Source organism: Lathamus discolor, chromosome 5 (genome assembly GCF_037157495.1).
Source record: "Lathamus discolor isolate bLatDis1 chromosome 5, bLatDis1.hap1, whole genome shotgun sequence".
NCBI lineage: Eukaryota > Metazoa > Chordata > Aves > Psittaciformes > Psittacidae > Lathamus > Lathamus discolor.
This window is the reverse complement of record NC_088888.1, coordinates 125,893,594-125,905,743: the sequence shown is the minus strand read 5'-3', so window position 1 is coordinate 125,905,743 and position 12,150 is coordinate 125,893,594. Positions and strand designations below refer to the sequence as shown.

The 12,150-nt window shown below is 43.1% G+C and overlaps 1 protein-coding gene across 10 annotated transcripts in view; it reads right to left on the bottom strand.

The window, feature by feature from the left end:
- Positions 1 to 12,150, bottom strand: part of RIN2 (Ras and Rab interactor 2) — a 193,601-nt gene that overhangs the window by 47,467 nt on the left and 133,984 nt on the right. For 9 of the 10 annotated variants that reach the window (XM_065682626.1, XM_065682627.1, XM_065682629.1 and 6 more), the window contains one exon: positions 1,871 to 1,965. The exons of the other annotated variant lie outside the window; for it this stretch is intronic. In XM_065682626.1, coding sequence (XP_065538698.1) covers positions 1,871 to 1,965 — 95 coding nt within the window. The remainder of the gene's footprint in view (positions 1 to 1,870; positions 1,966 to 12,150) is intronic. 10 annotated transcript variants of the gene reach the window in all.

The window sequence follows — 12,150 nt, the reverse complement described above, 5'->3', positions numbered from 1 at the left end:
AATAATAAAAGCAACCTACATCAAATACAAGGTTTTAAATTAACTACAAAGAAATAAAGCTGTGATAGTAAACACATCCTTGTGAGGAGTCTAATGAAAATAACTCTGTAAAACCTTAGCTGCAATTACTGTAACCTTGCTTTGTAGTTCTAGATAAACAAAATGTATCAGTGCACAACTAATTACATAATTTATAGAAACTTCGATACAATTTCTTCCTTACACAGAAGCACACAGCTCAGAATTATGTAGTCACACAAAAATTGACCCCAATTCATTTATTCAGATTTCATATTTTACATTTATAATCTTAAAAGTGACAGAAATGAATGTCTGTCTCTTAACAGGATGGCTATTAATATGAAATTTAATTCAGTTAAATAGTCATGGAAATTGCATAATTCACTTTATGTCAGCTTTACTTACATATTTTAATCAAAATATATTTTGCACTTGAAATTAACATAGTTAAAAACAAACCATTAAAAAAAAAATCAATAAAAATATTTCTTGGATCTGTAAAGGGAGTGGAGGGATTTAATCAACTGTTTCCAGCTAAGTGTTCCCCCAAGATTTTGAAACCAGTAGATCTTAGTCTTTCCGGCACTTGGTATATTTGAAGACACAAAAAGCCTTTCCTTAACTGAAAATTAACTGATGATCATTGAAATTAAAATTAGGTGCATCCACTGAAATGGAGAAAGTGTCCTTCCCAGCCCTGTAAAAGAACTGTGCTTTCATAAGCTTTAAAACTGGAATAATGTGCAACCAGGAGCATAGCCAAGGACTTTAACTACTGTCTTATGTTCTTTACCACTTGGGCAACAAAAGTGCAGCCCAACGTTTTATTTAAATAATTTAAATACATATTGTAGTAAGTTTTAGCACAGAAAGAAAAAAACAACCATAAACCTACAGATGTAATTCTAAATAGCAATTACCCACTTCATTAACTCTGCCTTGAAGAACAAAGCCCACCAGCTCCAGAGCTGCCCAGACTGTGCAGGTCAGATACAACAGAATACCTGCATCAGTGGCTTTCCTCTTGCAACAGATATTTCAACAATAATTAAAAAAATATGTTCTCTTGTTAACACAATGACTAAGAATACTGAATATCCCTCAGATGTCAACTTAACAGATACTGCCCATCAAGCACAACAGCCACAGCAAAGCCAAAATCCTGGGGTCTCACTATGCCCATTTAAAGGTACAAGTTTAGGACTAAAAATTTCCACAGTCCACCCTTATGCAGCATGACCTGTTTTGAAAAGCCAGAACTGATCTGCTCTGTAATATGTATCGCAAATCATTTTAAGGTTAAGGAAATGCCCCCATCTACTTAATTTTTTTATGTGCAAGTTACACATAAATGAACTTAAATACACATAATCCACATCAGCATTAGTTCATATTAGTCAATATTTTATTTCCCAACTTCAGAACATAAATAGTGTCACTGTGTGTTGAATCTTCACAGAGCAATGGACATTTTTAGCCTTTACAGCATGAAAGCAAAGCTCATTACTATAGACAATGGGAATAACATTAGTAGTTTCCTGCTTTAGACATTCATCAGTATCCAAGGTTTGTAACAAGGAAGTAGAAGTGAAGTTCAGTTGCTTTTAGAAGATACTACGGCAAATACAGAGAACAACTGAATCTCTGGGTGCTCCTCCTGCACAAAGGCAAATTCCTTGAAGCAAGAGCAAGATTATCTACACCCCTTATGTTGTTAAGATGAAAAGTGCTAGGACATAAGACACCCAAGAAGAGAACACAATGAAGACATTCCTGTTATGGTACACCTCCAGGAACTATAAAAAAAAGAAAAAAACAAACAAAAAAAAAACCCCAATGTTTTAATCACCTTTGCAAATCAGCTGATTCATCTTCCACTGTGAGATCTGTCTGTACCATCTCCTGTTTCAGTTCTCCGATTTCTGAGGCAATTGTGTCAATGAGCTAGAAAGGGACAAAAATAGTATGACGTCAAGTGAGTGGAAGAGGCGTGGAAAAGCAGCCCGGGCAAGCTTAGTCACGAGAGGTTACAAACCTTTTCTTTTTTAAATTGCATCCTATTTGGACTTCCCCTTGCAAAGAAAAAGTAATGGTTGAGGCCACTTATAATCACTCTTGGAGGAAGAATAATTCCCATTTTGTGCCAGTACAAAACCTTCCAGCTAGCTTCTTTATTTAAATATATTAAATCTGCAGCCTCAACATATACAACAGCCTAAAAGAAGTAAATGATTTGATCATTTTCAGGATTTGCTTTCTCAACAAGTACAATCAGAAGAGTTCCATCTGCAAGAGTTATTTCAGAAGGGATGCTAAACCAGCATTATGATATTGTGGAGGATGAAAACTAACAAAGAAAGAAGGAAAGAGTGGCTGCTTTTCACATTAGGACTCAGACTGCACTTGAGCAGAACAACTCTAATTAAAGAGAACTGCCCTGTAACACTTCAGCTCAGGTGGAACTCAATCCCCATTTTGGATGAGTGCAGGACCTCATTTTTGAAGTGGGTGAGATTAGCACGAGGGCTCTATCCCAAAGAACATAGCATTTCTTAGGCCAGTGTCTGGGAAATGTTTTGCTGAGCAGAAATCAGCTATGAAGTTGGCAAAGCATCCTGTCTAGGACATTCTTTGCAGCAACTGCATCAAGTTTGCTTGACACACTGCACCATGGCAGTTTATAAGCCCTGGCAGTGTCCCCTCTCCTGCCTGTAGTGAAACCTCATGAGGTTTGCCATGATGCTGTCTCCCCTACCACCACCCCTGCACCTCAGAGTAAACACACACAATTCCTGGCAGATGAAGTAAAACCAGCTTTCCAGTCAAAGTTAGAACGGTCTTCATAGTCATTCACAAGACATAACCCTGGATCCCATTACTGCTAGGTAGCTCAGTACAGCAGTGTTTTCGAAGTACTACAGACAACTTTCCTATTTTGCTATTTATTGAAAGTTTTCCTCTCTCAGAAATTCATAGCCTCCTTTGCTGTCCAGCATTATTCTGATCAATTCAAGAGTTTCAGTGTTTGCTTATAACAGGCCAAGTCCATTAAGTGAAAAATTGCATCCATACCCTGGGCTTCTGTTTACAAAGAGCTTCCACCTGCTGACAAACATCCCGAGTCACTGCAGTAAGATGTGAGCAATGCCTTCCTGACCATGACCAAGAGCAGCAAGAGGAACCTGTGCTGCCCTGAAGGAGCAGCCTTGGACCTCACCACAGCACCCAGCACCCCCATGAAACAGCGTCTCAAAGAAAGAGCCACCAAGTGTCCTGCTAGGAACAGGTAAATTCATTCCTCCGTTTGTATAAGGGATGAATGCACCCTCCACACTGGCCTTTACATGGTGAAAAATATACTTGCCACTGCTGTTAAATGAGGCTCACCAGAAAGCCATCACATCACCACATGCCTCTGGTAGTGGCAATGGGCAGCAGCATCACCTCAGAGGGAACATTTGACCTGGGTGCTCAGAGAGTGCTCTAGCCAGTACATGGCTGACCACATCCTGCAGATCACACTGCACTGGTTTTTCTCTTAAAGCCTCTACCACCTTAGCAGCATCATCCTCAATACATTTATTCTCATAATCCAATACATAAACAATACAGTTGCAATTCTCACTGACCTGATAGAGGGGAAGTTTCATGCAACGATGTGCTGCCCCCAAGCAGGGAGGTGCCACCTCTTCCCTCAGGCTGGCTCGGCTGTTCCTCTAGCTCTGTTAACTGGTGCAGCTTGCTAAAAGGTTGGAAGACTTTTCCACTTCATATTTTGGTTAGTTTCCTGCTGGCTTAATGATCTGAACCTAATTTCTGAGGGGGGCAGACAAGCTCCAAAACAGATGCCAGGAAACAGAGGAAAATCACCAGGCTGGGAGTATGTCTGCCTGTTTCAGCAAGTCACTATATCCCACCATCCCCAATATGAAATCATGCCCTTTTGCTCAACCACTCCAGCAAACAGCCTAGGGATTTGGGCTCTTTGTGCCAACAGAGAACCTACGTCTCAGTTTAGGCACCCCAAACTACTCAATAATTGGATCAGCCACCCAAAACTCTGCAATCTAACCAGGACGTTGCTGGAATTCAGGGACTGTAGTGACAGGACAAGGGGTAATGGGTTAAAACTTAAACAGGGGAAGTTTAAATTGGATATAAGGAGGAAATTCTTTCCTGTTAGGGTGGTGAGACACTGGAATCGGTTGCCCAGGGAGGTTGTGAGTGCTCCATCACTGGTGGTGTTCAAGGCCAGGTTGGATGAAGCCTTGTGTTGGATGGTTTAGTGAGAGGTGTCCCTGTCCATGGCAGGGGGGTTTGAACTAGATGATCTTGAGGTCCTTTCCAACCCTAACTATTCTATTCTATGATTCATCCTGCAGTAATGGCTAAAAAATTATCGTTCCTAATAAATGAAGCAAGGCTCAGTTTTCGGTTTTAAATTGCAGCATTCCCTAAAGATGCTTCATATTCACTGTGAGAGTGTGAAATTTTTCAAGCACTAAGTAGTCACAAATATGGGCGATTTAGACAGCTGTAAATACATTAGGGCTTCTGGTCTTGGCTTGCCTGGAGCCATCACAGGAGGAAGTCACCACGAGTCAGCTACCAGCACACAACATGAGTCAGCACCTTGAGTCTCATTATAGATAGCAACTGATTCAGTGATCTGCAACTACATTTGAGAGTTTAAAAAATGAACTTCTGACAGAAATCACTATCTGAAGCTTAACATGTTATTAAACTATGCAGAGATGTAATCTGCTAATGAAACAGATCTACTGTAGCTATGAGTTCTGTAACCTGCAATATTGAATAAGGTCAGCAGAGCAGCCTTTTCATTGCATTAGCCAAAACCTACTCCAGTGCTACATGGACTGGTCACGCTATCTGATCCCCTGCTGCAGGGCCTGATGGAGGGGATCACAAAAGGCCCAGAGCAATCACCCCCAGCTCCTCCATTGCATTGCATCCTTCCACTGGGGCATGGTAAAACCTAAGGCCACTGACACAAGCATCTCAAAGACAGTCAAACTCTGCTGGAATTGACCACATATTTGTTTTCAAATGATTATTGTTAAATCACCAAAAGGGATTATGCCACCTCTGTTTGGCTACAGCAGCAGGATTTGTGCACAACAACTGGCAGAAGCTGTAAAGATGGCAAGGGGAGACTAGCAGCTGTCTGGAGGCATGGAGGCACCAGGTATTGCAAGAAGCAGCATGGGAATGATGTGCTTCTGCTTCAGACAGAAAGAGGAAATGGCAGAAATGGGGGCAACCCTCTGTCACATTAGCAGCTGCTTTTGAATGCTAAATTGCCAGCACCACAACCTGGGCTTCTTTCCCTACAAAATTTCCCACACTGGCAACTGCATGAAAGCTCAGCTGCTGTTCCTCATGGACCAGATACAGCAACAGGATGAATAAGCTCCTCTTCATGGGCAGGATCACCTCAGTTTTTGCACCTGCGAGATCAATTGCAGCCATAAAGGACCACTCTCCGACACATCTACAGAGATTAAGCAGCTCAGAGGCCAACAGTTTGCACAATAAAAATTTTCCGGTATTTTTCTCTGAAAAGTATATAAATGGAGCTCTCCACAGAAGCATCCGGGGCTTTCAGACACCACCCTAACACTTGCCTTGCTGTGTTGCCATCTGGCTGTTGGCTGACTTAACTGTGTTAACCCAAAACAAAACACACACACCCCCCAAAACTCAGGAACAACACCATCCAGAAAACAAAAATCTCTGGCCACTACAGCAAAAAAATTCTACTCCAACGTGTACCAACACCACAGTAACATGCTCAGAAATTCAAGCTGACACTCTACGCTTCATGCTACCATTTCACATCAGTTTGACCTTGGAAGATGGAACAGATCTACAGTTCAAATGAATTTAAATACTGTATCACTTTCTTAAACTGCAGTTCCCTGGTTAGTTCTTTAGTTCACTTATACCTAAAAGCTAAAACATGACAGCGTGTTTTCTGCTGCTTTCCAATACCCAATTTATTTTTTGAAGTTATTTGTAGTCATTTTTGTACAGCTGCCATGTTTGGCCTCTTTAACACAACTGCCCTTTACATCTTTGCATGGGAAAGGTACTTGCTTGCACAAGATTAAAGTTCTTAGGGAAAAAAACATTTAAATATGCATTTTTACTTATAAATGCTTTAAATCAGAACAGCATAAGGCAAGCGCTGCAGAACAGCTTTATACTGAAAACACTGTAATCTTAATGCTTTTTAATTCGTATGTCTGCCTTGAAGAGAACTTGTGCAAAGCTGTCTTTCCTAAGAGCGTTTTTTTTCTGTGTTTAGGAAAAGAAAAAAAAATGCTAAAGAGAAATGAAACAAAATGGCACGTTTCAAATGTTTCAAGTGGTCTTATGTTCGCATTTGCTCCTACCGGCTACATTTCTTGGGTATACTACATATCCCCCATGGCCTACCAACTCTACAGAACAGAGCACGCTTCCCACCCACACTGTGACAGCAGGTACTACACCTGAACCAAAACATTGATCTTTAGGAATTAAAATCTCCTTTTTTTTTTAAATAAACTGTCAATACTTTCTGCAAATGGCAACTCATTTTCCCCAAATTCTTTTTTATGCTAAAAAAAAAAAAAAAAAAAGAAGAAGTTGCTTTTCTCCTGATTTAAAAAAAAAACCAAACACCCCAGTCTTTCGGAGTTGCATCGTTTGGGTATTCTTGCAATTAACTGACAAATATTGTTACAACGGCACCTGACAAATCATTTACTATCAAATAACACAACGTGTACTCATGATTTTGACAATTTCTGAGGTATTTAGGAGCAAGATATTTCTGGTCAACAAGCACTGTATGTGACGCTTGCATCATTAGCATTATACAAGATAAGCCATTAGTAATATGTCTCTACAAAATGCAGGAAGGATCCTCAGTGTATACTGCTATTAGATCCAACCCTGAGGAAACAAGCAGCAGCAGAAGGCTGCCACCTGTTCACAGTGTGATGCCTACTTGGCTGGAAATAATGGGAAATCTCACCCATTGACCAGTTGAAATCAAGAACGTAAGAAGCAGTTTCCAAAGGAAAATACAGCTGAAGTGGATGGATATATTTGTCAGAGGCTTCTGTTACTGTAAAACAACACACACAAACCTCAAGATTTAAAAAAAAATCGAAAAAATAGTTACTACCATGCTATGCTACAGAAATAAGAGGTTTACATGAAAAGAAACGTATTTGCAAATATGACATCTTCTCAGGTGATGTACTATTTAATATTAGAATAAACCCTGAAAGTAAAGGGAGACCTTATATAACATGACAAACTGACATTTTTGGGTTAATGTTTTTCCTTTGGAGTTTACTTTTGAATAAGCACTCTTTTGCAAGTTAAAAAGAAAGTATGATACAACCACTGTAAACCCAAATAATAATTATATGGCTCAGCATGAGTTCACATAGCAGCTCAGTACAGTATTCCCTAGCCAAACCCATCCTAAACATTAGGTTGCCACAAACACTCATATACTGTTTACATTCCTAAAATCCATGAGGGAAATAATGAAATGCAAACATCTTGAACCACAATGTTTTCTTTCATAACGTTTAACGCTATGCTTATTGTCAACTGGTTATTTGTTCAATAAGACTGATCACAGCTTTCAGTAGCTGGCACGGGTGACAGCATCATTCTTACATAGGGATCAAACATAACTCAGCTCACCAGCGCTCTCTCCCCAGAACACATATATTTGTCATATATGCTCTGTCTCTACATGCATCCCTGCTGTACATCAGAGAAAGTACATGCCCAGGACCAGACACAGACCAGTGTTTCTCTCAGAAGGCCTGCATAGCCATGGTCTTGTTCATCCAAGTAATAAAGTTCCCTAGTCCCAAGAGGAAGACGGAAAACAAATCAAAGCCACCCATTTCAGGACATTTTTAGAAAAATCACTCGTCCATCACTGCATGGCAGCTGACTTCCTGGGTTTTGTGCTGAAATGTAAACAGGTTTGTACAGAGAATTAATAAAACTGCCATCTTTCTAATTATTCTATTATCTTCCCTGGGAGTGCATTGAAAGAGTCAGCCAAGGTGACCACTGCAGGATGTTTCCAAGCCCTGAGATTTACTGCTGATAAAAAGGAAAAGGTAAGATCAGTGCTTCCAATCTGGCAAGGGAACACAGGCTGAGGAGAGCAAGGATTAGTATCAGACTGGACAAATGAGCCTCAGCACTTACCACCCCCCTTCCTGCCAGCATTGCATTTTTCATTCTTTCTGGAGACCTGCATCCTCTTTGGTATCACATCTTTTCCGTTGTGTTTTGATAAGCAGAGCATAACAACCCTCAAAGAGCAACCTGTGTGATGAGATAGCCAAGTGCCAGAGACTAGCTAAATTGGGAATGCTATTTCTGGACTTGTTGGATTGAACATAATCATAGAATCATAGAATAGTTAGGGTTGGAAAGGACCTTAAGATCATCTAGTTCCAAGCTCCCTGCCATGGATAGGGACACCTCACACCAAACTATCCCACACAAGGCTTCATCCAACCTGGCCTTGAACACCGCCAGGGATGGAGCACTCACAACCTCCCTGGACAACCCATTCCAGTGTCTCACCACCCTAACAGGAAAGAATTTCCTCCTTATATCCAATCTAAACTTCCCCTGTTTAAGTTTTAACCCATTACCCCTTGTCCTGTCACTACAGTCCCTGATGAAAAGTCCCTCCCCAGCATCCCTATAGGCCCCCTTCAGGTACTGGAAAGCTGCTATGAGGTCTCCACGTAGCCTTCTCTTCTCCAGGCTGAACAGCCCCAACTTCCTCAACCTATCTATTGTTAGTGGTCTTGAGAATCCATAGTTCACTGTGCAGAATAACCAGAAATTGTAGCCATGTCTCTTGTGCAAAGGTTTGACACTGTCCCACACGACATCCTTCTCTCTAAATTGGAGAGATATCAATTTGATGGATGGACCACTCAGTGGATAAGGAACTGGCTGGATGGCCACACACAAAGAGTTGTGGTCAATGGCTCGATGTCCGGCTGGAGACCAGTAGGGAGTGGTGTCCCTCAGGGATCGGTGTTGGGACCAGTCTTGTTTAACATCTTCGTTGCTGACACGGACAATGGGATTGAGTGCGCCCTCAGCAAGTTTGCCAATGACACCAAGCTGTGTGGACCGGTTGATATGCTGGAGGGAAGGGATGCCATCCAGAGGGACCACGACACGCTTGTGAGGTGGGCTGATGCCAACCTTATGAAGTTCAACCATGCCAAGTGCAAGGTCCTACACCTGGGTCACAGCAATCCCAGGCACAGCTACAGATTGGGCAAAGAAGATATTGAGAGCAGCCCTGCAGAGAAGGACTTGGGGTGCTGGCCGATGAGAAAATGAACATGAGCCAGCTTCAGTGTGCGCTCACAGCTCAGAAAGCCAACTGTATGCTGGGCTACATCAAAAGGAGCATGACCAGCAGGTCGAAGGAGGTGATCCTGCCCCTCTGCTCTGCTCTTGTGAGACCTCACCTGGAGCATTGTGTGCAGTTCTGGTGTCCTCAACATAAAAAGGACATGGAACTGCTGGAACAAGTCCAGAGAAGGCCACGAGGATGATCAGGGGACTGGAGCACCTCCCGTATGAAGACAGGCTGAGGAAGTTGGGGCTGTTCAGCCTGGAGAAGAGAAGGCTGCGTGTGGACCTAATAGCAGCCTTCCAGTATCTGAAGGGGGATGCTGGGGAGAGACTCTTCATCAGGGACTGTAGTGACAGGATAAGGGATAATGGGTTAAAAGTTAAACAGGGGAAGTTTAGATTGGATATAAGGAGGAAATTCTTTCCTGTTAGGAACCTCAAGATCATCTAGTTCCAACCACCCTGCCATAGGCAGGGACACCTCACACTAAACCATCCCACACAAGGCTTCATCCAACCTGGCCTTGAACACCGCCAGGGATGGAGCACTCACAACCTCCCTGGGCAGCCCATTCCAGTGCCTCACCACCCTCACAGGAAAGAATTTCCTCCTTATATCCAATTTAAACTTCCCCTGTTTAAGTTTTAACCCGTTACCCCTTGTCCTGTCACTACAGTCCCTGACGAAGTGTCCCTCCCCAGCATCCCTATACATGCAGAAGTACACTACAGTCTGTGCATCCGGATAGGCATTCTGAAGTACAGGTCAGCATGGGTAAAAGGCTACAATTTAAGCACTATGTCTCCAAAACACAGACAGACCTGGCAAATTTAAATAAGTTAAAATGAAAACACCTGATGTACCAAGAGTCTTCTTTGCTCACCCATCCAGCAGTAGCAAATGTAACTGCTGCCACAATTTTATAAACATGGGAGAGGAAAAGGAAGAGGTGATTTCACTGTATGCAAAGTGTACACACACAGACACACTGGATACACAGGCTACCTGCAGTCTCCAGTCTGATGCTGTAGGTTCAGAACAGTGGTCCAACAGTGCAGCTTCTCAGGGATTGTGAGAGGCCTGAAAACATAGCTTCAAGGCATATTTTATTCCCACTGTTCTTCAGACCATTCCCCTGCCAGGCTGTCCTTAGGAAAATTTAGGACAACCTTAGTTTCTTAATTGACAGTGCTCTAGGCAAGCCGAAGAGGAAAACACACTGTGAATCATTTGTATCCTAAAGATTGCCCTGGTAAGACTGCCTTAAGACAAACAAAACGTGCAACACAAAGCAAATCCTTCAATGTGCTTGTGTGTCACTATAACAGTACTACAGAATCATAGAATAGTTAGGTTGGAAAGGACCTTAAGATCATCTAGTTCCAACCCCCATGGCCATGGGCAGGGACACCTCACACTAAACCATGTCACTCAAAGCTCTGTCCAACCTGGCCTTGAACACCAACAGGGATGGAGCATTCACAGCCTCCCTGGGCAACCCATTCCAGTGCCTCACCACCCTCACAGGAAAGAATTTCTTCCTTATATCCAATCTAAACCTCCCCTGTTTTAAGTTTGAACCCTTTACCCCTTGTCCTGTCACTACAGTCCCTGATGAAGAGTCCCTCCCCAACATCCCTATAGGCCCCCTTCAGATACTGGAAGGCTGCTATGAGGTCTCCACGCAGCCTTCTCTTCTCCAGGCTGAACAGCCCCAACTTCCTCAGCCTGTCTTCATACGGGAGGTGCTCCAGTCCCTGATCATCCTCGTGGCCCTCTTCTGGACTTGTTCCAGCAGTTCCATGTCCTTTTTATGTTGAGGACACCAGAACTGCACACAATGCTCCAGGTGAGGTCTCACAAGAGCATAGTAAAGGGCAGGATCACATCCTTCGACCTGCTGGTCATGCTCCTTTTGATGTAGCCCAGGATACAGTTGCTTTCTGGGCTGCGAGCGCACACTGAAGCCAGCTCATGTTCAGTTTCTCATCCACCAACACCCCTAAGTCCCTCTCTGCAGGGCCGCTCTGAATTTCTTCTTTGCCCAATCTGTAGCTGTGCCTGGGATTGCTGTGACCCAGGTGTAGGACCTTGCACTTGTCATGGTTGAACTTCATGAGGTTGGCATCAGCCCACCTCACAAGCGTGTCGTGGTCCCTCTGGATGGCATCCCTTCCCTCCAGTGTATCAACCAAACTACACAGCTTGGTGTCATCGGAAAACTTGCTGAAGGTACACTCAATCCCACTGCCCATGTCAGCGGTGAAGATGTTAAACAAGATCGGTCCCAACACCGATCCCTGAGGGACACCACTCCCTACTGGTCTCCAGCCGGACATTGAGCCATTGACCACAACTCTTCGCGTGCGGCCATCCAGGCAGTTTTTTATCCACTGAGTGGTCCACCTATCAAACTGATGTCTCTCCAATTTAGAGACAAGGATGTCGTGTGGGACAGTGTCAAACGCTTTGCACAAGTCCAGGTAGATGACATCAACTGCTTTACCCTTATCCATCAATTCTGTAGCCCCATCATAGAAGGCCACCAAATTGGTCAGGCAGGATTTCCCCTTCGTGAAGCCATGCTGGCTGTCACCAAGCACCTTGTTGTTTTTCATGTGCCTTAGCATGCCTTCCAGGAGAATCTGCTCCAAGATGCTGCCAGGCACAGAGGTGAGACTGACTGCTCTGTAATT